At 36.7% G+C, this 26,781-nt stretch overlaps 1 protein-coding gene across 3 annotated transcripts in view; it reads left to right on the forward strand.

The window, feature by feature from the left end:
- Window positions 1-26,781, forward strand: part of dock11 (dedicator of cytokinesis 11) — a 67,511-nt gene that overhangs the window by 17,097 nt on the left and 23,633 nt on the right. For 2 of the 3 annotated variants that reach the window (XM_052561021.1, XM_052561023.1), the window contains exons 13-42: window positions 771-893; window positions 1,425-1,507; window positions 1,706-1,828; window positions 2,125-2,201; window positions 2,746-2,930; window positions 3,277-3,342; window positions 3,455-3,547; window positions 4,092-4,215; window positions 4,383-4,504; window positions 4,628-4,711; window positions 4,827-4,916; window positions 5,019-5,140; window positions 5,277-5,346; window positions 5,855-5,980; window positions 7,402-7,473; window positions 8,943-9,089; window positions 9,754-9,837; window positions 12,973-13,084; window positions 14,523-14,561; window positions 16,556-16,737; window positions 19,646-19,759; window positions 20,350-20,410; window positions 20,507-20,595; window positions 21,657-21,771; window positions 23,710-23,776; window positions 24,242-24,289; window positions 24,510-24,652; window positions 25,661-25,776; window positions 25,878-26,015; window positions 26,295-26,477. In XM_052561021.1, the coding sequence (XP_052416981.1) occupies window positions 771-893; window positions 1,425-1,507; window positions 1,706-1,828; window positions 2,125-2,201; window positions 2,746-2,930; window positions 3,277-3,342; window positions 3,455-3,547; window positions 4,092-4,215; window positions 4,383-4,504; window positions 4,628-4,711; window positions 4,827-4,916; window positions 5,019-5,140; window positions 5,277-5,346; window positions 5,855-5,980; window positions 7,402-7,473; window positions 8,943-9,089; window positions 9,754-9,837; window positions 12,973-13,084; window positions 14,523-14,561; window positions 16,556-16,737; window positions 19,646-19,759; window positions 20,350-20,410; window positions 20,507-20,595; window positions 21,657-21,771; window positions 23,710-23,776; window positions 24,242-24,289; window positions 24,510-24,652; window positions 25,661-25,776; window positions 25,878-26,015; window positions 26,295-26,477 (3,198 nt within the window). The remainder of the gene's footprint in view (window positions 1-770; window positions 894-1,424; window positions 1,508-1,705; window positions 1,829-2,124; window positions 2,202-2,745; window positions 2,931-3,276; window positions 3,343-3,454; window positions 3,548-4,091; window positions 4,216-4,382; window positions 4,505-4,627; window positions 4,712-4,826; window positions 4,917-5,018; window positions 5,141-5,276; window positions 5,347-5,854; window positions 5,981-7,401; window positions 7,474-8,942; window positions 9,090-9,753; window positions 9,838-12,972; window positions 13,085-14,522; window positions 14,562-16,555; window positions 16,738-19,645; window positions 19,760-20,349; window positions 20,411-20,506; window positions 20,596-21,656; window positions 21,772-23,709; window positions 23,777-24,241; window positions 24,290-24,509; window positions 24,653-25,660; window positions 25,777-25,877; window positions 26,016-26,294; window positions 26,478-26,781) is intronic. The other variant, XM_052561022.1, reaches the window with a different exon arrangement.

The following is a 26,781-nucleotide window of genomic DNA, read 5'->3' on the forward strand; positions in this document are numbered from 1 at the left end:
AAAAAGAGGCATCTCAGCAGCGTATGATTTAAAATTTGGATATGTGGCCCAATATGATACGAGTCCATCAAAAGAAGTGTAGCTTTCACAGTTGTATTTATGTAAAATTGTGAGCATAATGACCAGAAATAAGAATAATGGTAATAAAAGGATTGATTCATTTATGTGAAAATTGGAATAGAATGACCATAGTAATAATAATAATAATAGCTGTTATATAATAGCACATGTTGTTGTTGTTGTTTTTGTTCAAAACAGCAACAAATTAATGAGATTTTATTTAAACCAAGCACTGTATTCCCACTTTTTTTCTTTTACCGTATTTTCCGGACTATAAGTCACACTTTTTTTCATAGTTTGGCTGGTCCTGGGACTTTTAGTCAGGTGCGACTTATTTATCAAAATTAATTTGACATGAACCGAGAGAAATAAACTAAGAGACATGAACCAAGAGAACATTACCGTCTCCAGCCACCAGGGGGCGCTCTATACTGCTCAGTGCTCCTGTAGTCTACACTGAAATCATAGAGCGCCCTCTGGCGGCTGGAGACGGTAATGTTTTCTCTTGGTGCTTGGTTCTAAATAAATGTGACTTATAGTCCGGTGTGACTTATAGTCCGAAAAATACGGTAAATGACTCAAGTTACTTACACCGAACTACCATAATCAGCAAAACACAAAAATCTTTAATGTTCTGTCAGTCTATTTAATTTTCCTTTTCACTTCTAATCATTCGTATAACCACAGTTTGTGCTTTGTGTGTTTCCCAGGGTATTTTCTCCGTCACCAACCCCCACACAGACATCTTCCTGCTGGCCCGGGTGGAAAAAGTGTTACAGAACGGCATCACCCATTGTGCTGAGCCCTACATTAAGACCTCCGACATCAGCAAGGTCTAGTGCTCAATAACAAACACATGCTTCAGGAGAACTGTAAAAAACTGTTCTTAGTCATGACGTCTTTCTGCTAGAATAGAGTGTTGCATAACACCAACAAGCTGGCTGCAGGGTCTGGGATGCATTTTAACGGCAAATGTCAGTCTGACTTGGAAAATAAAAGTATTGTAGAAAATTGTGTTGGCTGTTAAAGGCATAGTTCACCCAAAAATGAAAATTCTGTCATCGTTTACTCACCCTCGTGTCGTTCCAAACCTGTATGAGTCAGTTTCTTATGTTGAACATAGAAGATTTTTTGAAGATTGCTGGTAATCAAACAGTTGGTGGCTACCATTGACTTCCATAGCAGAAAAAAAAATACTATGGAAGTCAATGGGAACCACCAACTGTTCGATTATCTCGAGTAAATGATGACAGAATTTACATTTTTGGGTGAACCATCCCTTTAAGTGATGTCTTGGGCCTGAATTGTCTTTTGTTAGTTCAAATGGAAACCAGAATGTTCTGTATAATGTGTCTGTTTCTTAGACGGTACAGAAAGTCCTGAAGACTGCCAAGCAGACGTGTCAGCGGCTGGGCCAGTACCGGATGCCCTTCGCTTGGGCTGCCAAGTAAGACACAGAAACTCAATCCTTATTCCCTTAATGCACTAGTAAGGCTTAAATGATCTATGTTTTACCTCAAGTGGAAGTACGTGTCCTTCAAACTGGAATGTCACAGTCAGTGCTCTTCGGAAATTGCTTTAGTAAATATTTGGGTGATGTGTAAGTGTTTTAAAGTTCAAGGATATGTGTGTTGTGTGTTTTCAGACAGGTGTTCAAAGATTCCCAAGGCAGTTTAGACACTGAGGGGAAGTTCTCTCCGCTCTACCGCCAAGACAGTAGCAAGATATCCACTGAAGACCTCATCAAACTGCTGACAGATCTCAAGAAGTGAGGGATAATGTTTACTAGTTTGATTTTGCCCAATAAGAAATCTTCCTGGCCTGTAACAACAATCCTCCACACAGTCGTAGTCCTAATTTGATCCAGAACCCACACACTAGCCTTCAATCAGAAAGAAGTGATGAGAATGGTGTAAAAGCCTTTAAGAGTAAACTTGTCACTAAATTGTTGATGTGAACGATGTGTTCCACTTGGCAAAATCTCCGTCATTTACTATGAATGTACTTATTTGTTAGTCGTTTTATCGCATTATGAATGTTTTGAAGAGACATTTCTGTTCGTAGACCAGAGAAGAGCAAACTGCAGATAATCCCTGGACAAATTAACATCACTGTTGAGTGTGTACCTCCAGACTTATCAAGTAAGTTTGTTTGCCTGTTATTTATATTCCGTTGGCTTTTAATATTTGATAACACCTCTTTCTAAATCCATAATGCGTAGACTTTTTAAAATTCTCAGTAACAATTTATTTAAAGGCACATTTTTAGCATATGATGCAATTTGTAACACATAGAAACAAAGTCCATTTATAAGTGAATGGTTTTTGATCATCGTTTGGAACACTGAGAGCATGGTTGCACTGAATGATGTCACTTCCTGGGTGACAGTTTTATGGAATGTGGAATGTTCCATTTTTTTTGGAATGGGGAAAATCATGCAATGTCAAATAAACATGCTTCTGTCAAATATTAACTAATTAAATAATAATATTTTTTTTTTTGTATTTTTTATTGAATCTCTGTTTAAAAGATTGTATCACTGGAATGTGACTTTAATAGTTTGATGCAATCTGTATTAGGAATACAGTCTTTTTCGAAACAGCTTCTGTTTCCAGATGAACAGAACACAACATGAGAGTTAATATATAACGTATGATATTTAATGTATAACTTATCTCTTCTCAGATTCGGTCACATCCTTTTATATTCCTGTGAAGCCGTTTGAAGAGCAGTGTGAGAGGGTGTCCGTGGAAGTGGAGGAGTTTGTCCCACAAGAGGCCAGATACAACCACCCATTCACCATCTACAAGAACCATCTCTACATCTATCCCCAGCAGCTCAAATATGACAATCAGAAAACATTTGCCAAGGTGAGACTCCCCACACTTCCCAAAGCTCATCCTGGGAAGCTGTGGATGGTGGAGCAACAACAAGCTCCATCGAGCTGCAACAATGTCTGCCGACGTGCTTTCAGACATAAGGCTCTATGAAAAGCCCCAGGGATTTTATTCATAATCAATTCACCAAAGATCCTATCTGTAATTAAACAGACTTCAGGAGTGATTGTGTCCTCCTCTGCTCCACTGCTGGCAGTTTGCCCTGTTACTCTCCAACTTCTAATTTAGAGAGGCTACCAAACATATTTTTATATATATACAATTTATTTCTTCTAATGTATGCAATGCAGTCTGATACAGTGTCTGTTCTTTCTTCCAGGCTCGAAACATTGCAGTTTGTGTTCAGTTCAAGGATTCTGATGATGAAGGAGTCGCCCCGTTGAAGGTGACCTTAAACGTTTTTTCTGTGTGTGGCACTAGTTTAATTCCAGCTGTTTGTTAATATTTAATAATCAGTGACATGTTTGTGTGATTGATGAGATACTGTTTGCTTTTAGTGCATCTACGGCAAGCCAGGGGATCCACTTTTCACCACCAGTGCTTTTGCTGCAGTTTTGCATCACAATCAGTCCCCAGAGTTTTATGACGAGGTGCGATCCGTATATTATCATGAAGTGTTATTGTTCTGAACAACTGCACAGCAATACAATAGCTCCAGCTCACCTTGAATAATCTGTATATGTCTATCAAGCGGTGACAACACAATTTATTATTGACGTATAGCCCTACATTATTATTGAGATGATCTAAAACTATTACATTTAGTTTATGAACATTTGATCAGACTGAGGCATAAACAGCACAAAGCACGTCTAGGATATGAATAGCCGAATCATTCCAGAGCCACATCCTGTTGGGCTTCACCAGACCCTCAGGGCCAGCATATTAAAGACAGATTGTTTGTTCAGTCAATGAATGAGTCACAAGACATGAGCAGACAGTATGCACAGACGAGAGTCTAGTGATGTCATCAGCTGGTGAGTCTTAAAGGAGAACAGATCTGTGATGAACTCTTGAAACGAATCACGTTGACATGATTACACACTGTTTTTTATGAGTCATGATTAGGCTTAAAGAAAAACAGAAACTGGTAAAGATTTCACTAACGTTCAAATATTTTAATTTCTGTCACAGATTAAGATTGAGCTTCCTGTTCATGTCCACGAGAAGCATCATGTTCTCTTTACTTTCTACCACATAAGCTGTGAGCTTGGCAACAAAACCACCACTAAGAAACGGGATGGAGTGGAAACACTGGGTGAGTGTGTTGCATACACTATAGACTTTCACAATATTCTTAATAAATGCCTTTGTGTGCGTAAGAGGCTTCTTTCAGAAATCTTACTGATAGCATACAATTGAATGGTTGTGTGTGTGTGTTTGTGTGTGTGTGAGGAATATACCTTTAACTCTTGCTCTCTACAGTGGGTTACTCCTGGGCTCCTTTATTGAAGGACGGCAGAATGCATTCCTCAGAGCTACAGCTTCCTGTGTCTGCTAATCTACCAGCCGGTTACATGTGTGACAAAAACCAAGACTCAGAGAAGGTGAAACCTAACTTTCAGCAAAGCTCACACTGAAAAATCCTTGTTTATTGGTTGGGTTGTTGACTGGTGGCTTGGTTAGGCTGGCGGGATTGATTGATTCGATTTGGGGTTTTTTTTTGGCAGTGTTTTCAAAGCATCAAATGGGTGGAGAATGCCAAACCTTTATTTAAAGTGCGAGCATATGTAGCATCAACAATTTACACTCAGGTATGTTGATCTGAGCTAAAAACTGTTCAGACAAATTCCATTGTCCTGAACAGAGAGTAATGACATGTTTTGTTAAAACCAAAAGCATTAAATCTAGTAACCCTCGTCCTTCCAGGATTTGCACCTTCATAATTTCTTCCAGTATTGCCAGCTGATGAAGTCTACGTCACAGGGCAGTCCTGCTGAACTCGTCAAGTACCTAAAGGTTGAAAACCCAAGTGTTCTTGATTCCTCTGAGTTTTCATCAGCCATTACTCAAGACTATAGTGTCACATAACCTCTTTCATATTCCTGTCTCATTTCCAAGTGCCTACATGCAGTAGAGACTCAGGTCATCATCAAGTTCCTGCCGACGGTGCTCGTTCAGCTCTTCGAAGTCCTCACTATGCCAAGCAAAGAGAGCCAAGATATTGCTGTCAACTCCACACGGTGATTTACCACTTTATTTGTCTCCTCGGAAAGACAGAACTTCTGTATTACTGTTTTGTATGCAGACTGGCCGATGCATATTGTATGGTCTTTTTTTTTTCATGCGATTTGAAGCGCGTGCCTCTGTTTTTCTCAGGGTAATCATTCACATAGTGTCTCAGTGTCACGAGGAGGGTCTGGAACATTACCTACGCATGTTTCTGAAGGTACAACATCAAGGCTTTCTGTTAAACCTGGCATTGCCATGTATTTGGTGATTGGAGGACCACATTCGACCATGTTAAAAGCCAGGTGCAAAAGCAGTTTTAGTTTAAAAGATTAATAACACAAGAATAATACAAAAGAAAACAAGTTATCTAATCCTTTGCAAACTATTATAGTATAATTAATTATTAGTCTAATAACCAATTAACAATTCCTTTCATAGATGCAAAATCCTCACCTTTCAGTGACAACTCACCAAATAAATCACCCATGAGATTTTAGGTCAGCATTGCCGTCTAATCAGCCAATATTTTTCTTAAACAGCCTGCATAGCACTTCATCTTTCATAACACGGGATTTTGACCAAATATATTCAGATATTTGTATTGATTTGATCACAAAAATATTGATTTGTTGCAAATTTCAACATGCGACAGTGATATCACAATAACTGCTTTGCTGGCTTTTCTTTTTAACAAGTGTAAATAAAACCAATATTTTATTTTGCAGTATGTGTTTCGGATCAACAACACAACTTCAGCAAGCTCTGTGTCCACACATGAAGTTTTGGCTACAGCAGTGACTGTGATCCTCAAACAAACTGCAGACTTCAACACCTGCAACAAACTCCTCAAGGTGACCCAACTTTTCGGAATATGACCAACTCTTTTTGTGCAGCAGAGGGCGCTGTTGTGTTTATTGTCTATTATCTTTTTGATTTCCCTCAGAATTGCGGTTTATTGTCCATGTCATTTATGAGGAATTGGTGGGTTGTCCTAAAAATACTACACCCAAATAATATGACTGTACCACTGGAACTTTCTCATTGTATTAAATTCAATGGAACCACCACATTTCAAATGTGACCCTGGACCACAAAACCAGGTTTAAGTCGCTAGGGGATATTTTTAACAATAGCCAAAAAAACTTTGTATGGGTCAAATGTATCGTTTTTTCTTTTATGCCAAAAATCAACAGGGTATTAAGTAAATATCAAGTTCCATGAAGATATTTTGTAAATTTCCTACCATAAATATATAGTTTTGATTACAATATGCATTGCTAAGAACTTTAAAAGTGATTTTCTCAGTATTTAGATTTTTTTGCACCCTCAGATTCCAGATTTTCAATATATTCAATATTGTCAGATCCATATCAACCCAACATTAATCGAAACCTTATTTATCCAGCTTTCAGATAATGTGCTATAAATAAGGGTCAGTTCTCAAAATTGACCCTTATGACTGGTTTTGTGGTCACATATAGACTTTGCGTCTCCTTAAAGTCTTTACATAAACATTTCCAAGGACACAGTTTTTTGGAATTCGGTTCTCAACGCTTTCTTAGAACTAGGTTTGAGGGAACTTGCTTTTACATAATTAGATAAGAGAATACTGGTTTGACTTTGGCTGGTGTCAGAGATCGTATCGTAGTGTAGTAGAATAATAAGTCCATTGTTTCAGCTAGACTGTTCAATTTTATTTTTGTGTTTATGCTGTGGTATAGTGTATAAAATTCATATATAGTGGCACACATTCATATTATTGTGATATCATAATGCATACATATTAATATTATTATAGTATTATTTTAGATTTAATGTTATATTTTTATTCAAAATGTTTGTTTGTTCTTTGAAAGACATTGGTGCTTTTATTAAGCAAGCAAAGATGCATTAAATAAATCACATTTATAATGTTACAAAATAATTCTATGTCAAATAAATGCTGTTCTTTTGAATTTTCTATTTTCTAAAAAAAAAAATTAGGATTGATGATAAAGAGATTTTTTTTGAGCACAGAATATGCATATTAGAAATAAGGCATTTTGCATTACAGGAATTAATTACATTTGAAAATATATTAAAATATTTTTTTTTATTTTACATTTTGTTTAAATATTTTCTATTTTTTTACTGACCTCAGTCTTTTGAATGCTAATGTGTGTGTGTAATATGGCCTCAGTATCTATATATATCTCAAGTGTTTATGTATTGGCACACATTTATGATGTTCATCTGTGTTATTATTGTTATTAAATCCTGTCTTGTCTTACAGTATTCATGGTTCTTCTTTGAGACCATGGCCAAGTCAATGGCACAATACCTCATGGACGGCAACAGAATGAAAGTTAGTATAATCCTTTCCCATATTTTACACTTTAAAGTAATCTCAAAGAAACTTCTAAATCAGTTAGAGGAATGTATAGGACATTCCTTTCCAATTTCTTTTCTTAGTGATCATCTTCGGTAAAGCATAGCTGGATGTAAATAATCCTGGGCTGTCGAGCAGGATGTTGCTCTCCACTTTTGGCTTTTGTAAATATCATGCGGTTAACTTCCTCGTTCTTCAGATGTGTGCATGATCAAGGTATCTGGGAGGAAACACACCCGTTAAACTCATAAACAAAGCTGCGCTGTACTGTACTATTGACACAGAGTTGCCTTTTGCATGTACAATGAGTGCTTAACAGTTTCAGCTTTCTGTCAGTCCATCCCAAACATGTTCAGACCTATCTGACATGCCATGCATGGCTCCAGACTAACATTTGGGAGCAGTGGCGCCAGCGCCACTAAGTTCTGCAGATGGTGGCGCTGGGGGTGGTGTGTGGGGCTATTCAAAATCAAGATCATTTAATCAGAAAATTAGCATTGTTTGCATTAATAGGTGCAGTTACTTATAATATTTCATGCTTATTTCTTGTTTATTTTTCTGTAGTTTATTGTTTATACAGATTTGACAGTAAAGCACTAAGCTTGAGTTAAGATGCATACAAAATCAATTTTATTAACAACAGCAACAGGTGCAAAATCTACTTCTTATATACAGAGAATTTATATATTCCACTCTTATTAAATGTACCATTATTCTTCTAGCATATGGAGCTGACCAGCTTCAGTGATTATGTGTGATTTAGTAGCTAAAGTTTGTGACCTTTCTTACTTTATACACGAAAAAAAAAGTCAAATTGTGACACAACTTGATTTCTTGATGATTTGGAATTTTATAATAGTGATTTTGTAATTTCAAAATATAGAGGAAAAAAATTGCCAGTACATCCTCCTATGCTGCTGTCTACTGGTTATAATTGTGATTTGATGTATTTTTTTTTTTTTACAATTTTACATAAGTGTGTGTTTACCACAAAGTATATTTTGTTCATCCCATTAAAAATAACATTTACACTGGATCATTTTAGAGCATTAAAGTGCTGGAAATAGTCGCATCGTCAGAAAAAATGGACCCAAAATGCCATTTGGTCACAGTCTGCGGCCCTGCATTGAATCCTTTTTGCATACTTGAATCTGTGACTCGTGTATGTCAGGCTGGTGTGTAAAGTCTGTTGTTCAAACATAACTTCAGCACAACAGATTGCATACACACACACACACACACACACACACACACACACAAAATGTTTTCTCAGTTGTTCAAATTGGACTTCAATAGGGTTCGATTATCTGAGCTATCGACAGCTGAAATTAAATCAGATAAAATCCTGCATTACTTACAAATGAGCATTTCCAACAATGTGGTACTCACAGCATTGCTATGTGACTGTTGATGATGTGAAACCACCTACTGTGCATTTCCTGCAGATGCCTCGAGCGCAGAGGTTTCCAGAATCGTTCCAGCAAGCGCTGCAGTGCCTGCTGTTGTCAATCATGCCTCACATCACCATACGCTATGTGGAGATCCTAGAGGAGGCCCGCTGCGTCAACTTTAGCCTGGCCTGCTTCATCAAGGTGAGGATTTTAATAAGGTCAGGCCTAACTCTTTACAGCACAGCTGTTAGACATGTGTCTTGAGCACAAACTGGCACTCAGTTTCGTATTAAATATTTCATTTTAATCTTTATTTTTGCCATTTCAGTTTTATTTTTCAGTTTAATTGTTTGAATTGCATTGTCTACATGCTCTTTATAAATGCGCACAAGTTGCACAAGTTGCACTTTAACCTTTAACCTTTCAAGTGCCATTCACTATAATAATTAAACTGCAGAGATAAAAGTTTGTAGAACCTTCACCTGTTCAATCTCCTGGAGCAAATACCCCACGATCAGTGATTTTATCAACTTTTATCTAGTAATAGCTATTATTTGAAGTGTTTCAACATTTGGGCTTGGTCACCAGAAGAGTGTGTTATGATGAAAATGTTTTTGTAGTCACTACTGTATCTGTCATTCGGTCAAGCTTAATTCGTGTCTACATGTCTGGCCTACGTTGAAGATATTGAAGCAAACTTTAACCTGCTCCTCTTTCTCCTCACTGTCAAACAGATTTGATTGTTCATATATAATATGTCTACTATAAGTTTAATTGCACTTCACTCTTGATTATTGTTTTTTTTTTCACATAAACTCATTGTGTGGCATTACATTGTTGTGATTGCAACTCTCCTCCTGCACAGCGCTGCCTTACGTTCATGAACCGAGGATTTGCTTTCAGCTTGATAAATGATTACATGTGTGGCTTCGGCCTGAAAGATCCAAAGGTAGGCAACAGTTCAACATGCATTACATGCTCAAAGCAATACAACTTACAGTTAATCAGTAGGTTATTGATATTAATTGGTATACTTTTTCTTATTTCAACACGGTGGTCTTCAAGGAAACATTAGAGAGTTTTAGATGTTTCCAGTTCAATTCTGCTATAAAGTACAATGACTTTTCTTTGTTCTCATACTAAAACATGTCAAATCTGAACAGTATAACAATGATTTCAGTGTTTTTAATTTCTCTTTCTTGAAAAAATTGGTATGAAGAAATTCCTTTCTTTAGGTTTTGATTCTTCAGAGATCTTCTTCTCTGTGTGGTCTTTCATAACAGACATCCAGATAATGAGTGTGACATGTAGGTTTTTTTGTGGAAAAGCTTCTCTGCGCTCTTCTTCTGTGCTGTTGATATCGCAAGAGTTTTATTGTGGGATATCATCTCATAAGATCATGTATGACTCATTTTGACTTGCAAATTCAATGTGCCATAGCCTGTCTAGAATCCGAATCAGAATGACAAGAGCTTTATTTCCAAGTTTGTTTACACACAAAAGGAATTTGACTTGACGACAGGAGCTTCCAGTGTAGACGAAAGCACAAAGATATAATAATAACACAGTAGGGATGTAATATAACACTGATAAAAAAAGAAAGCCTAAATAATGTACTATATATACAGAAATAGAAGTATAGGAAAAAAAACTATTGTTTAGATAAATGTATATCATTAGTGTGCAGATATGTTATTTACAAAGTGTGCATTTTAATATAAATATGTCAGATAACTATATTAATGTTATGGACAGTGTATAATTATGATGATTAATTGTTAACAGTTTGGAAAAACTGTTTTTGTGCCTGGCTGTTCTGGTGGTCAGTGCTCTGTAGCGCCGACCAGAAGGGAACAGGTGGAAGAGACATTGGTCTGGGTGTGAGGAGTCCAAGGTGATTTTTTTTTTTTAGCCATTTTCCTCACTCTGGAGATGTAAAGATCTTGGAGGCTGGTCAGAGGGGAACCAATTATCCTTTCAGCAGTCCTGACTGTCCATTGTAGTCTCTTGATGTCAGATTTGGTAAACCAGAACCTAACCAGACAGTTATGGATGAACACAGGACAGACTCAATGATGGCAGACCAGAACTGTTTCAGCAGCACCTGTGTGGCAGGTTGATTTTACTCAGCCAGCGAAGGAAGTACAAGCTCTACTGGGGCTTTTTTTTTTTGCAGTGGAGTCTATTATACGACTCGGCTCGGGATGGCTCAGTATGATACGGTACGGCTCGACTCGGTTTGCATTTTCACTGCAGTTAGTATCACTTTAGAGTGGGCGGGATTATTCAGAAGTCGTTATTGTTGCGCCGCCACTACTGCTATGACTGGATCCGCTCCTTTGCTGTCAATGAAAGGAACATCTCTACTTTCTCAACAGACAAAGAAACAGCCATTTTAGGGTTGTTAAAAAGGTGCGCTCGTTCAAAACAGTTGTGTTCAATCCTTCGCTGGCTCTACTGATTTAAATCTAGCGGTTCTGTTGTGTTTGTGTCACAATTTCAGTGATGCAGGGAGTGAACGTAGTGGTAGTGTAGGTAAGGTAGTGATCCTGCCAATCAGTGATCAGTAGAGTTTACACGTTCACTTGGAACCTCAACCGAGGTGGTACTAAAAAAGTACGAGGTACTGCACCCAGTGGAAAACACCCCAAAAGTGAACTGTACCGTAGCATGCAGTGGAAAAGCGCCATATGTCCCACCTCATATCCTGAGAGATGGTGGTGCCCAGGAACCTGAATGACTCCACTGCAGTCACAGTGCTGTTCATGATGGTGAGTGGGGGGAGAGCACTGGGGTTCCTCCTGAAGTCCACTATCATAGGGCTTAAAGTTGCTTACCATTTTGAATATCAGCAGTAACGTAAATAACTTTAATCATTTTAAGCGGCTCATGTTGTTATGAAAATATTCGCATATTAGAATGATTGGGAAAGATCATGTAACATTTAAACAGCCTTCTGTCTTCAGTCTGTTTTCATCACTTTTGCTTTAATTCTCTGCACTGAATCGTTCACTAAACTGAACATCCAATCATAGCTATCATAGCTCTCACTCTCGCCGACGGCTCCTTTATGAGGCGAAAGACTGTAGTGTCATCTGCGAACTTCAGGAGCTTGACAGAGGTGTCCTCTGAAGTGCAGTCATTCGTGTAGAGAGAGAAGAGCAGTGGGCAGAGCACAGATCCCTGAGGGTCGCCAGTGCTGATGGTGATAGTCCTGGATGTGAGTTTGCATAGCCTCACTAGCTGCTGCTTGTCTGTCAGGAAGCTGGTGATCCACTGACAGATGGAGGTGGGCATGGAGAGCTGTAAGAGTTTGTCTGAGAAAAGGTCAGGCATGATGGTATTAAAGGCCAAACTGAAGTCCACAAATAGGATCCTTGCGTAATTCCCAGGTCTGTTGAGATGTTGTAGGATGTAATGCAATCCCAGTCCATAATGATGCTTGATCATTTGCTGAAAGCTCTTTTCTCAGCCTTTTACGAGTTTTTTTTTTTTTTTTTTACCACTCTGATCTCCTGTCTAGACTGCAAAGCTGGGAAAACAGAAGCAAATGATGAATATTCATTATGCACTGTAAAAATGATTGTTGATAATCTAAAAAAATGTCAGGCATGCACGATATAAATAGAAGCATATAATTCGATTTTTATTATTTTTTTCAGTATAAATTTATATTGGATGTTTAATTGTGCATTTTTATTTCCACCTGTGATTACATTTAGATTACCTTAGCTGACATTTAGATAAATTACATTTTGTAAAATTGTTACATTTAATTAATGCTTTACATTGCAGTGTTGTAATGCCTAAATTCACTTGTAGAATTTGAAATAATACATTACAATTAAACAAAATATTTTATTATGGGCATTTGATATTGGTTATCGGCAATAACAGTTTTAATATTATACTTCCTAATTTGTAATCACTGTAACAGTTCCTTAATAACAAGAGTTGCTGTCTCTGTTGCTGAACTTGGACATGAATTAAAACATGAACGTAGCTTGTCAGAACTTGTACAGATATGCTTTTGCAGTAAATCTGTTTTATCTCACTTATCACTTTTTTTTTGCAATGTTTACAGGTGCTTACAGAGATGAAGTTTGATTTCCTCATGACGGTTTGCAACCATGAGCACTACATTCCTCTAAACCTGCCCATGGCATTCGGCCGAACCAAGTTGCAGCGAGTCCAGGGTAGGTCTCTCCACCCCCCACCTATCTTTCCATGGCTCTTCTTGCCCTCATCCTCCCCTCCAACCCAGTCTAACAACTTCACCACAACAGCACCATTCCTTACGCCATGTAACGTGAACCTGAAAACCTAGCTATACAAGGATTTAAGTGTCACGAAATGGGGCGTGATGACGGTCAAGCTTAACATATAATTTAGGCATGAATCACCCTAAACACTGGATTTGACAAGTTCAGGTATAATTAATTTAATGGCTGTCATGAGTTTTAGAAAAGAATAAAAAACAGACTCTTTTTAACTGAAATGTTCAGTGAGTCAGTGTTGAGTGTCTCCTCTTTAACACAGTTCAAATGAAGTTCAGATAAAATTACTTCTCAGTCTTTTCATTAAGGCCCGGGATAAGCTTACTAACATAAAACACATGTGTGCACTGTAAATGATGAATACTGTGCACAGTATGTACACTACTTTCTGCAGTTTGGCATCAGTATGGTTTTTAATGGTTTTGAAATCTCACCGGGCTGTATTTATTAAATCAAAATACTGCAAAAATGGTAAATATTTTTTCACTGGTTTCTATGTTAATTTATTTTGGCTAAGATGACGTTTTAGTGGCTCATTTTCAATGGAAGAAATGTTGCAGGTAGCTGTTTTTTCTTCATGCCTAGTTTCTAATGGCCTGAACCGCAAAAGATATGATTTTCACTGCTGATGCTTATCATTGATCAATCGGAGATAAATCACTGCATTTGGCTTTTATGTAGTCAAAAGACATGGAAGACATGGAAAACATGGAAAAATATAATATTCACTGTGATTTTCCTGTAGTTTGTGAAACTAATATACATATTCACACAAAGATGCAAACATATATTTATATAAAAGGAGTTAAAAACAACAAAAAAAGTTCACTTATTTGATCAAATTGCAGGAAAAACAGTGATAGTGTGAAATATGTGACCATGGACCACAAAACCAGTCTTAAGTTTAACTAAGTGTGAATAAGTAAGTTATTTAATCAACTGAAAGCTGAACAAATAGCTTTCCATTGATGTATGGCTTGTTAGGATATGACAATATTTGGCCGAGATACAACTATTTGAAAATCTGCAATTCAAAATCGCCTTTAAAGTTGTCCTTTTAGTTCTCAGCAATGCATATTACTAATCAAAAATTAAGTCTTGATATATTTACAGTAGGAAATTTACTAAATATCTTCATGGAACATGATCTTAACTCAATATCCTAATGATTTTTGGCATAAAATCAAAATGTCTAAAAATATACTCCAGAGACTTAAGACTGGTTTTGTGCTCCAGGGTCACATATGATTAGAAAACATTAACTTTAAATTGCACACAGCCACACACCCTCACAGCTTCACTCCCACCACTGAAAATGGCAATCCTGCATGATTGCTTCCTTTATTCATTATTTCAGATTTTATTTCGTATGCGGCGGAGTGTTTCGGTGTCGTAGGTAGGTGATGCCGACCCAAACGCACTTCCAGTCGTCAGATAATCATCCTGATAACCTCACTAATTGCCTTGCTTTGCTCCTGCATCACTCATCAATCGCTGTCTAACTGCATTTGACACTTCAGGTTGACGCCTTTGCTTTTTCTGTCACCAAGCATAACACATTTGCTATGCTCTGATGAAATTCAATGAGTAAATGTGTATTGTCAGAGGATTTTTTATATGATTTTACAAAACAGAAATGAAAAGGGCAGTGTTTTTACACTACCTGAGACGTTTGTTGCTGTAATGAAGCGTATCCTATATTTGTCCGTCTTGTCCTGTCCTCACTTGCTCTTTTTATCTATGTAATATACTACACTTAGAGAACGAGTGCGGAAACATCTTGTGTGCATTTGTTATAATCTGATTTTTATTACTGTTGTTGTATAGAAAAATGTGGGGAAATGTGTCTCTTCTGTTTTCTGTTCAGATCACAGTGAATTCAAAAGTTATTGTTCAGCCAAAAATAGTTTTCATCATTTACTCACCTTCACGTTTTGCCAAAACTAAATATATTGTTTTTCAGTATTTCAGTAGCATTTTCCATTCATTGAGTGTTCACAGTGACCTAAGCTCCAAACGTGACAGAAAACATTGTAGACGTAGTTCAGATGACAAATACTGCCATTCAAAAGTTTAAGGATTCAGAAGAAGTCTCTTCTGCCCTGTTGCACTTATTTGATCACAGTAATATTTTTAAATATTGTAATTCATTCATTTTAATGACAAAACAGCATTTTCAGCATCAGTACTCCAGTCTTTAGTGTCACATTATCCTTCGGAAATCTTTCTAATATGCTGATATCTGCTCCAAGGGACAGGGGAAGTCGTGGCCTAATGGTTAGAGGGTTGGGCTCCCAATCGAAGGGTTGTGGGTTCTAGTCTCGGGCCGGACGGAATTGTAGGTGGGGGGTAGTGCATGAACATTTCTCTCTCCACCTTCAATACCACGACTTAGGTTCCCTTGAGCAAGGCATCGAACCCCCAACTGCTCCCCGGGCGCCGCAGCATAAATGGATGCCCACTGCTCCGGGTGTGTGCTCACAGTGTGTGTGTGTGTGTTCACTGCTCTGTGTGTGTGCATTTCGGATGGGTTAAATGCAGAGCACAAATTCTGAGTATGGGTCACCATACTTGGCTGAATGTCACTTCACTTTAAAAAAAATAAAAAAAATGGCAGTGTATATTATGAAGCCAAACCACATCTCTGTGTGAGGAAAATACTTCAAACCTTCCTCTACGCTGAGGCTGAATCATGTCTCATCATGAATCATCATCAATTAAACTCTGATTTATTTAGTCTAGCTTAAAATAAATCGTTTGCTCACTGAGCCAGTTTTCACTTTGAGAAGATTCTTCAGATACTCTCCTTTTGCATTTCAAGGATTAAATAACATCATGCATGCCTAAAGCAACATGAGGGTGAGTAAAAACGGACAGAATTTCCCATTGTTCGTGAATAACTACTTGTCGGCCGTGGATAAAAACTTGTCATCAGGATTACTGTATTGTTGTCAAAGGCTATTTATAATTGCATGATCTATTTTCAATAATAATAATAATACTACATGCTTTCAAGGTTTTTCTGTCACTCTTTATCTTCTGTTTGATGTCTGGAATGCAGTGAAGTCTGCTTTCAGAAAGCATTTGAAAGTAGCCAGCCATCTAGACACTAGTCTTTTCATTTGAATGCCTTTCACTATCACAAATGTCAGTGACTCAACACAGGAGCCTTACCTGTTACACCTGTATGTTAAGCACCATTTGCATATATGCATCTTTAAAAGTACTGCGTCTTTAGGATGCATGAAATGAAAGTGTTGCTTGTTACTTTTAATAAAAGGCCACACCGATTGCAAAAACATATGCATAACACTGTAAATGCAAAAATGACATATTACTAGACATATTACTAGTACGGAACGCCACTGACCCTGAAATAATGTGTTTCAGATCAGAGTTTGGAGTACAGCCTGACTGAGGATTACTGCAAAAACCATTTCCTGGTGGGTCTGCTTCTGCGAGAGGTTGCTGAAGGACTCCAGGGCTGCCCCGAGATCAGACAGCTGGCTGTCGCCGCACTCAAGAACCTCGTGATCAAACATGCCATGGATGACAGATACAATGCTTTTAAGGTAAATGACATAGTTATACAAACATATGCATTGTTTCAGAAAGGACAGGACAATTTCTGTCCCTGCTGCTAAATAGACAGTTGTCATTAACCTTTGTTCACAGAAGACAGATTGCTGTTTTGCATGTGTCACTTTACATATTTCTGATGTTGGTCTCAATGAGTTGTTCGAAGTTTTATGGAAGCTGGGTAAAACTAAGTTCCATTAATCACTTTATCGATGGCTCAACATGTGGATCAAAGTGTGGTTACTATAAAGAAGGGACGACAACAACATTGTCATCAGTTACAAATCTAAATGATCAAACACAATTATATCGCTGCTCATGTAACCACAAATTAATCTTATTAAACAATCATCAGAAATTACCAAGATTTCAACAACATCGAATGACTCGATGTTAAAAACATACAACAAACAGTTTCCATCGATATAAAGGCTAAAATTCCTCAACCAACAATGTGCACAAACAATATATCTCCTCATGTTAAATAGAGAGTGGTAACATGCACTTGATGCACGCACATAGTCCGCATAACAAATGCCCAAATGCAAATGTCATGGCCATCACTGCTGTCTAGACCTCAACTCTCCTTTAAATGGCTTCCACCATTGCCAAATGCTCAGAAAGGAAGTGAGGTGGCAGATATTTTAAAGGGGTCATATAATGTTTCTAAAAAGAACATTATTTGGTGTATTTGGTGTAATGCAATGTGTTTATGCGGTTTAAGGTTAAAAAAACACGTTATTTCCACATACTGTACATTATTGTTTCTCCTCTATGCCCCGCTTTCTGAAACATGCTAATTTCTACAAGGCTTATTGTTCTGAAAAAGCGAGGTGTGCTCTGATTGGCCAACTGTCCAGCGCATTGTGATTGGCCGAATGCCTCAAGCGTGTGACAGAAATGTTAATAAACAAACTGTGTGACTCGCGAGAAGGGATGCTGAAACACTGATGACATGACGTTTTGTGAAAGTTTCAAGTGGGACGTTTATGTCAAGCGTTAACTTATATGACACCTGGCCAAAAGCAATGGTTTAGGGTTTTAAAAGTTTAAAGAGTTTTTTCACAAACGCCTACTGTTTTGCTTCAGAAGACCGGAAACCGGGTTGTCTTGTGTGGCACGAGGGTGAAAACATGATGAAATATTGTCAGGTGTAGTGTACCTTTAACCCGTACATAAACAAATTAGCTGGTTTTGTCTGGCAGATCCAACATGCAAAAAAATTTTTTTGGTGCATTAATATCCCACGGTAATAAATGAAATACCAGATTGAATTCAAGTAAATGTTGTAATATATTAATTGAAACTTCGCACCACAAATAATTGTAGTTAAACTTTTCTGTACATCTTGCACAGGGATGCAGTAGGTTGAGATGACCCCAATGCATAAGCAGGTCGATGTTATTGAAATTTGTGGTTTTGCATTTTATCTTTTATCAAATAGGGTGGCCGACAACAATGCAAAGAAATCCTCCAGTTATGGCCGTGCCGTTGTCACCATAGTAAATAACTGCTGCACATTGTGTTTGCTCTTATCCAAGAACAGACATCTGTCTGTTATGCAAATGCCAGGCTCAATGAGTCCAGATCTAAGTTCCAGATCGTTGGCACAGACATGGCTATCGAGCTCCTGCTCCAATCGCATTTCTTGAGAAGCCACTAGGATCTGTTTGCTCTAAACAACATTGTGAGTCACCGGTGCCTCAGCCTCTGGGATAATCTTGGGATCATTTCCAGAAAACATCAGTTTACATCAGAAGCTGAAGGAGTTTAGTTTTTAGCAGATTCTGTGTGAAATATGCTTAACTGTATAAACAACATGACAAAAAGGACAAAAATGCTGTTCATTTGCTAAAATCATAGGATAGGTCATTCCAAGAATATTTCCTAGAAGTCTTAGAAGGCTTTTTCTGTTTAAGTGGCGCTTGATAAAGCCAAGGTGAGGGATTTTATTATAGTTCTATGACATTATCACATCGTTCCAAATGCTATTCCTTTAATTGAAAAATGTGCCTTATAATTTAAGTATATCATAAAGAAAAGTGTTAATTTTAGTATTATTTGTATACCCTTATTTTAAATGAGTTTTTTTTTTTTTTTTGACATTATTATTATTATTATTCAGATTTGTTTTCTCATTTTTGGATGTAGAATATTCTGTAACATTTACTTACAATTTCTAAGTGATCTTATGAACCATTGACAACTCATTAATAACTGGTGTGTAAATAATGCTATACTTTAGAAATGATAAATTGATCATTAATAAAGTATGAAAAAACAATTATTAAATACATTATAGATATGCTTTTAAATCAGGTATAAAGCATTTATATCTGTACTTATAAACTGCTTATAAATGTCTATTAATGCTTTATAAATGATGAATTAACTGTTTCCTAATGCTTAACTAATGATTAATAGCATGCAGTTATTATAAAGTGTTACCGAATATTGAGTGTATTATATTCAGTATATTATTTAGTAAATTCAGCTTAAATGTGGTTAATGTCTCAAGGTAATTTCCAAGCAACATTTTACCATTTAATTCTAATATTTATATTTTGCTTTATTCAAGCTTTATTTGAGTTTAATAGTTTTTTATGGTTAACAGTAATGACGGTGATAGAGACTTATTTTGATTTGTCAACCAAATAGCTATGACCACATCAATTTTTGTATATTTTTGTGTAATATAACAATATTATTGCTTGAATTATTGTGTATTGTAGCATTTTTTTTTCTGTTTGTTTATGCATTATTAAAATCATGGAAGCAAAAATGAAATATGCACAGTAAAACAAACACTTAAGTCTTTCTTTGGATGCAGTTGATGGCTAGCGACCGTTCTTTCTGCTACGGTGTTTCAGAAGCATTCATTTTTCTTTGATCTGATGACAGAATCAGCAGGCCCGCATCTGTCTGCTGTACCTGCCAATCTTTGAGCTGCTCTATCAGAACCTGAGTCAGATGAACAGCCCGGGGCAACTCTGCAGAAATGGCCTCGGCCTCATGGTAAACATGCATTTCTCTCTTATCCATTATCTGCAATGACTCAGTCTTCATCTGTTTTGTGCAATCAATATTTTATGAAAGGCATATTGTTTAATCAAAAACTCCATTGAAACTTCTCAAATGTAAGTCCAAAAAAGGTAAGACAAATCAGAGGCATTTAGGAAAATATTAACAGGCTTTGTCAATATTTCATTGTTATCTTAACAGAAACAGACTGTGGAGTGGAAAACAACTCTAATTCGACTCTCAAATGTCCATCTGAAACCTTTTGAAATGGATATTTTGCATAATGTAATTATTAGTTGTACACAATTTGGAGTATGATCTAAATCAGTCCCCCAAAAAACCTAAACATGCTGTCTTCGAATTTACAGATGGATGAGTTATTTGGCTTTTTTACCAGCATTATGTGTTGATTGTGGGTGTGTGTACATGGTTTTAGTATTTGCTGATTCGGTTTACTTTTGCTCTGTTGTAACTCGAGACATAAGAGTGCTACATTTAAACGCCATGTCCTAGTGCAAATGTTAACCTTGCAATTTCTTGATCGGCAGTCGGATAAGCACTTCCTGTTTTCCCATCTCCTTTAGTACCGGGATGATTTGTCAGTGGATAGCCGCAGAAGCAGCACAATTGTTGATAAGGAACCTAGTGAGTATCAAAGTTTTTTGTGCCAACGGTCATTATAAGTAACACACACACACAGTACAGTATGTGTACATTTGTCTGTGTTTGTGTGTTTCACAGCTGGTGTCATCACCCAGAATGGACACGTTAGGAAAGGGGAGTCCAGAGGCTCTATGTATGGAGATCCTGGCACTCCAGACATCAATGAGGTGAAACAGAGACCGCTGTGATTTCTCTACAGGTGGCCAGTGTGGGGAACGTTACGTTTAAAATAACATGTTACAATGTTGTGTTACTCAATATAATACAAAATAATTAATTATATTGCATGGTTAGTGTTTACAACACAGTAGAATTCTTGTCCTCACGCTTTATATATACACTACTGTTCAAAAAGTAATATGTGTATTTACCAAGAATGCATTAAAGAGACAATAAAGACATTTAGAATGTTACAGAAGATTTCCGTTTCAAATAAATGCGGTTCTTTTGAACTTGATCTCGAAAAAATAAATATAGCACTGTTTCCACTAAAATATTAATGGTTACACCAGTTTTCATCAGTGATGATAATAAGAAATGTTTCTCAAGTGCCAAATCAGCAAATCAAAATGATTTCTGAAGGATCATGTGACCCTGAAGCCTTGAGTAATGATGATGAAAATTCAGCTTCGCTATCACAGGATTAAAGCAGATTTTAAATTATATGAATGAAAACAGTTATTTTAAATGTGTATAAATTTTTAAAAATATCAATGTTTTTACTGTATTTTTGATCAAATAAATGCAGCTTTGGTGAGCATTAAAACATCTCGCCAACCCCAAACATTTGCTTAGTAGTGTATAATATATTAAATGATGTAATTAACTTACTAGAATGTATACAATATAATACATTTTGTTGTTTTTCTCATGCACCATTTGTTTGTTGACCACAAATTGTAAAATATAATTTACTTTTTTTTTTTTACTAACTCTTACAGTATATACGTGTCTTAATATACTTAATATATATTTTTCAATGTGGAAGGGACAAATTTGCAGTTGTTTGTCAGTTATTCAATTAAATATTAAATAGTGACGTGCATTAAGAAAAACTATTTTAAAAAGTTTTTATCGTATAGATTTAACAAGCAATGCATTAATCAAATGTAAAAAATAATAATAATAATAACTTTTTCATTACATTTCCCCAACATTGCAGGTTACCTTATTTTGCATCACACAAATCATGCATCATTTTTATATATTTTTTCCCATTTCTGCTCAGTTACAGAGGCGCAGGTCCACTATGAGCAATGCACCCACCGCTGGCCGTTTGGGGCAGTATGAGATCAGAGGGCTGCTCCTGTGTTTCTTGCATATTGTAAGAACATTGTCAGATGGTAAGCACACTTTGTTATACCATGAATTATAGTCACGGTTGTAGCCTTTGCAACCAGACAGGCAACCCATTAATGCCCTGGAAACCACCCAGAATGACTTTGCAACCAGCCAGGCACCCACACAACTGCAAAGAGATGCCTTAGACACCAAAGACAAGTGACATACTGTCACCTTTCTTTATACAGCACATACAGAAGCCGCTCCATCTGAAAGCACGTGATGGAGATTTACTACTAATCACAGAACCAGCTTTACTGACAAGATGCATGACAATGAGATTTATCGTGCAGCCCTACTTGCCACTGTCGCCTCTGGCTTGCTTAGTTGGGGACACTTATTTTCCAGGGATATCGTCAACTTGATTGCACAGATACCATTTGAACTGAAGTTGATGATGACATTACTGAATTCAATGCTTAACTGCCCTTAAATGAAGATTGAGTGTTTACTATTGTCCTTTTGCATTATTAAAACACTGTTTTCCTATTTAATAATGTAGAGCTGCTTTGACACAATCTGTATTGTTAAAAGCGCTAGAAGTGCAGTGGAGAGAACAAAACAAAACACTGGTTGAGAATTTGTAAAGAAAAGTGTTGGAGGATTTCAGTATGAACCAAGAGGAGATTGGTTTTCCTCTGCTGTGAACAAAACTTGGTTCTTACGAGACTAGCATATTTTCACTGGAGCTTACGCTACATCTTGCATCATCAGTTAACGGAAGCTAGAGAGTAAATCTTTTTTATTTTTAAATATGCATGTTTTTCTTTAAAAAAAAAATCTATTTGCTTCAGAAGACCTTTATTAACCTCCTTGAGTGTTGTGGTGCACTTTTTATGATGGATGGATACACTTTTATTGGACTTAAAAATCTTAAACCCTATTCACTGCTTCAATATTAAGCTTGAAAGAGCCAGGATATTTTCTTAATATAACACAGATTTGTATTAAAAAAAGAAAGTAATATAAACTTATGATGGCTTAAAGGAACACTCAGCTATTTTTTAAAATAGTGAAATTGTCTAACTCAGTTATTCAGTTGAGTTTCACCTTTTTCGAATCCATTCAGCCGATCTCCGGGTCTGATGGTAGCACTTTTAGCTTAGCTTAGCATAGATCATTGCATCTGATTAGACCGTTAGCATCTCGCTCAAAAATGACCAAAGAGTTTAAATATCTTTTTCTATTTAAAACCTGACACTTCTGTAGTTAATCGTGTACTGAGACCGACGGGAAATTAAAAGTTGCAATTTTCTGCCATTTTATTACACAGCGGCTTTAAATTAGTCCCCAGTTAACTTCCAGCAGTAGCCTATTTTTAGGTGCTGGATTATCACTGCACCTGCTGAACCCGTGGTATGACAGCAAACTTTCTTGATTGTTACGCCGGAGTGAAAGTATAGTTCCTAGCCATATCGGCCTAGAAAATCACAACTTTTCATTTTCTGTCAGTCTTAGTACACAATGTAACTACAGAAGTGCCAAGTTTTAAACAGGAATAATATAGAAACTCTTTGGTCATTTTTGAGCAAGATGTTAAGCTTCAATAATCTATGCTAAGCTAAGCTAAAAGTACTACCGCCAGACCCGGAGATCGGCTGAATGGATTCGAAAACTGTAAAAAAAAAAAAAAAAAAAACAGTAAAAAAACAGTAAAAAAGCTGTTTAACTCTAGGGGAGTTGGAAAATTTGCCAATTTTTCTAAAAAAAAAGTGGAGTGTTCCTTTAAGGGTGTGTACATCATGGCATAATTTTCATTTTTGAAATCATTTCTGTAAAAGTATTATTTTTGGCCATTTGTCAAAGAACAGCGTGGGAACCCTGTGAGATTGGTTGTTGTCCTGTATTTTTGAGAATGTCACTGTGAACAGGAACAAGTGTTATAAGAGCTATATTGCACTAATGCTTTTGTTTGTATGTTACTTAATGTCTTCCTGTAGATACTCTACTTGCCTACTGGTCTAAAGTCAATCCTCAAGACGTCATGAACTTCCTCAGTCTGCTCGAGTGAGTGACGTACTAAGTTTCCCATGAGGTGTTTCCCACTTGTCTGACCGGTGTTGACCGGTCTTTTTCATGAAACCTTAATAAATGGAAAGTTTTAAAGAACTGCATTTAATTGAAAGATGTACGTTTTTGTAACAATGTAAAAGACTTTGCTGTCTCTTGATTAAATGAATGCACATTTGAATAAAAGTAAATTGTTTAATGGCTGCTGAGAATACGGCACACAATGTTACCTTAAGAATTTTGTTCTGACAAAATGTGAAATCCAGCTGGTGTTGCTGGAAGAACATGCACACTTGTGGAATGTTTTGGGTCTTAATCTGTGTTTCCGGCTCTGAAGATGGGAGGAAATTATATAAGTTTATTGCCAGAAAGTAAATCTTGTCAGAAAGTAAATCTTTCTTTAGCCTTTATTTGGCTTTCTGTCACAATAACAAACTCATTTTCAGTCTTCTCTGTTTGTAGGATCTGCATAGTCCAGTTCCGCTATGTGGGCAAGCGAAACATCAGCCGGTATGCATGATAGAGACTAAACAACGACTACATGTTTCCCTTTTGAGAATTAACCACATTCAGATCACTCATATTTACATGAACCACAACTGTGACGCTGTCTCCATGTCATCAAAGCCAGATCTTTACATTTCATTGCCCCCTGTGCTTTCAAATGATCAGTGGTATCAAGATTAGCATTGTTGGGGACAATACAGCTTTGTTTGTGTGCGTTGTTTAGGAGCCTGGAGCCCTGGGTGTCCAAACTCTTCTCGTGTGAGAGGAAGTCTCAGACCATGCCGGTGCTGAGAAGTCGAGGAAGCCTAATGCAAGCAAAGCTGCAGCAGTTTAGCACTATGGACACCTCATTAACCCTGAACATGGGTAATTGGTGTACTCCTCTGTTATTCTATTTCCATTCATTCTGGGAAAAATTGCATTATGCTACATGATTTCCATAGGTTTTTTATTTATTATATAATGATATATTAAGCTCCACTACAAAACAAAACTAAACATATTGTAATGCAATGAATAAAATGAAATGGAAAAACTTTACCTAATTTAATATATCAGAACAAAGTCTTATATAATTTAACAACTTAAAGTCTCACTTTGTAGTTTGTAATATTTTAATAACAAGTGTGTTGTGCTCACCAAAGCTGCATTTATTTGATAAAATAAATATTATAATGTTATAATATTGTATATTTTAATAAAAATGAATAGTTTAAAATGTAATTCTTTTATATACTGGCCCCAAACCTTTCAGTGGTAGTGTATTACAAGGTAGTTTAGTAAAATGTGTTTGAACATTAAAACATAAATTTGAACATTGACATTTTTACATCAAATGAAAGCTACAAATAAGGTTTCTATTGATGTATGGTTTGTTACCATCTGGCAATATTTGGCAGAGATGCAACTATTTGAAAATCTGGAATCTGAGGGTGAAGAAAAATCTAAATACTGAGAAAGTCGCATTTGAAGTTGTCCAAATGAATTCTTAGCGATGCATATTACTAATTAGAAATTTTGTTTTGATATATTTACAGTAGGAAATGTACAAAATATCTTCATGGAACATGATCTTTATGTAATATCCGAATAATTTTTGGCATAAAAGTCAAATTGATCATTTTGACCCATACAGTGTTTTTTGGGCAATTGCTACAAATAAACCCCAGCGACTTACAGTATACTTATCTTGTGGTCCAGGGTCACATATAGTCCTTAATTTCTTGACCGTAGCTGTATTTAACTTGTATTCTTAAATCTAGACTTATGACTATGATATTAACAAGAAAATATCTTGAAACTTTGAGTAAAGTTTTTTAGGTTTTTACGTTGCATTGAAATATTAGCATGCATTTGTGTGATCCTGTGTTTCAGCTGGAGGTGCCACAGAAGCAGAGGTCAACCATCAGTCTCTGCTTGAGGGGAATATGTCGACAGAGGCCTGCCTTACCGTGCTGGATGTCCTCTCACTCTTCACTCAGAGCTTCAAGGTAATCACCAACACATGCACTCATTCTTATCCTAGTGTTCATGATGAAGCCAGGGGTTGATCCTTCCACAGACTGATAGTGTAATTAATGGATCTTGACAGATTCAGCTGCTGGACAGTGATGGTCACAATGCTCTGATGACGAAGGTCTTTGACACGTACCTCACTTTACTGAAAGTCGGACAATCAGAAACCGCAATCAAACACATCTTTGCCTCTCTGCGAGCCTTTATCTTCAAGGTGAGACCGACGTACTTCTTTTACTAAAGGAATAGTTCTTTTAGAAAATCATTATTTGTGGTTCCCAACCCAAATCCAAAAGGTTCAGCTTTATTATTATTATTATTATTATTATTATTATTATTAAACATTTGTAGCATACAGGTTCGGAGCAAAGGATAATGTTAATGGAAATAGTTTTTATTTTGGGTAAACCATAGGTTTGAAGAATGCAACAACATGAGATGTTTGCAAGGACTTGCACATGAATGTGTTTGTGTCTCGATCTATATATTTTAGTTCCAGGTTCCCCTTTTCAAGGGCCGTGTAACTCTGTGCGGTTCTCTGTGCTATGAAGTCTTGAAGTGCTGTATGTCTAAACTAAGTGTCCTCCGTGGAGAAGCGTCTGCCCTTCTATACCTGCTCATGAGGAACAATTTTGATTACACCAAGAGGAAAAGCTTCCTGCGCATGCACTTACAGGTATAAAATAACATTTTATAATAACTATTATTTCACCTTAATAAACTTGTCCTTGTTTTTTTTTCACTTTTCATTTTCCTCTTTATTTTCCAGCTGTATCATGCACAAGTTATGAGCCCCAACTGTATTTTATTGGGAAACAGTAGTGTGTCTGCCAAATTTAATGGCTAATTTAATGCCAAATCTAACCTTTTTCTTCTTTGTTAATTTTATGCATTACAAATCCTATCGTACTGTATATCAGCGCACGTCTTGGCACGTCATTTTAATGTTTACTTGTCAAAACCGTTGCGCAGTACTTGTG

This window comes from Carassius gibelio, chromosome B7 (genome assembly GCF_023724105.1).
Source record: "Carassius gibelio isolate Cgi1373 ecotype wild population from Czech Republic chromosome B7, carGib1.2-hapl.c, whole genome shotgun sequence".
Taxonomy (NCBI): Eukaryota; Metazoa; Chordata; class Actinopteri; order Cypriniformes; family Cyprinidae; genus Carassius; species Carassius gibelio.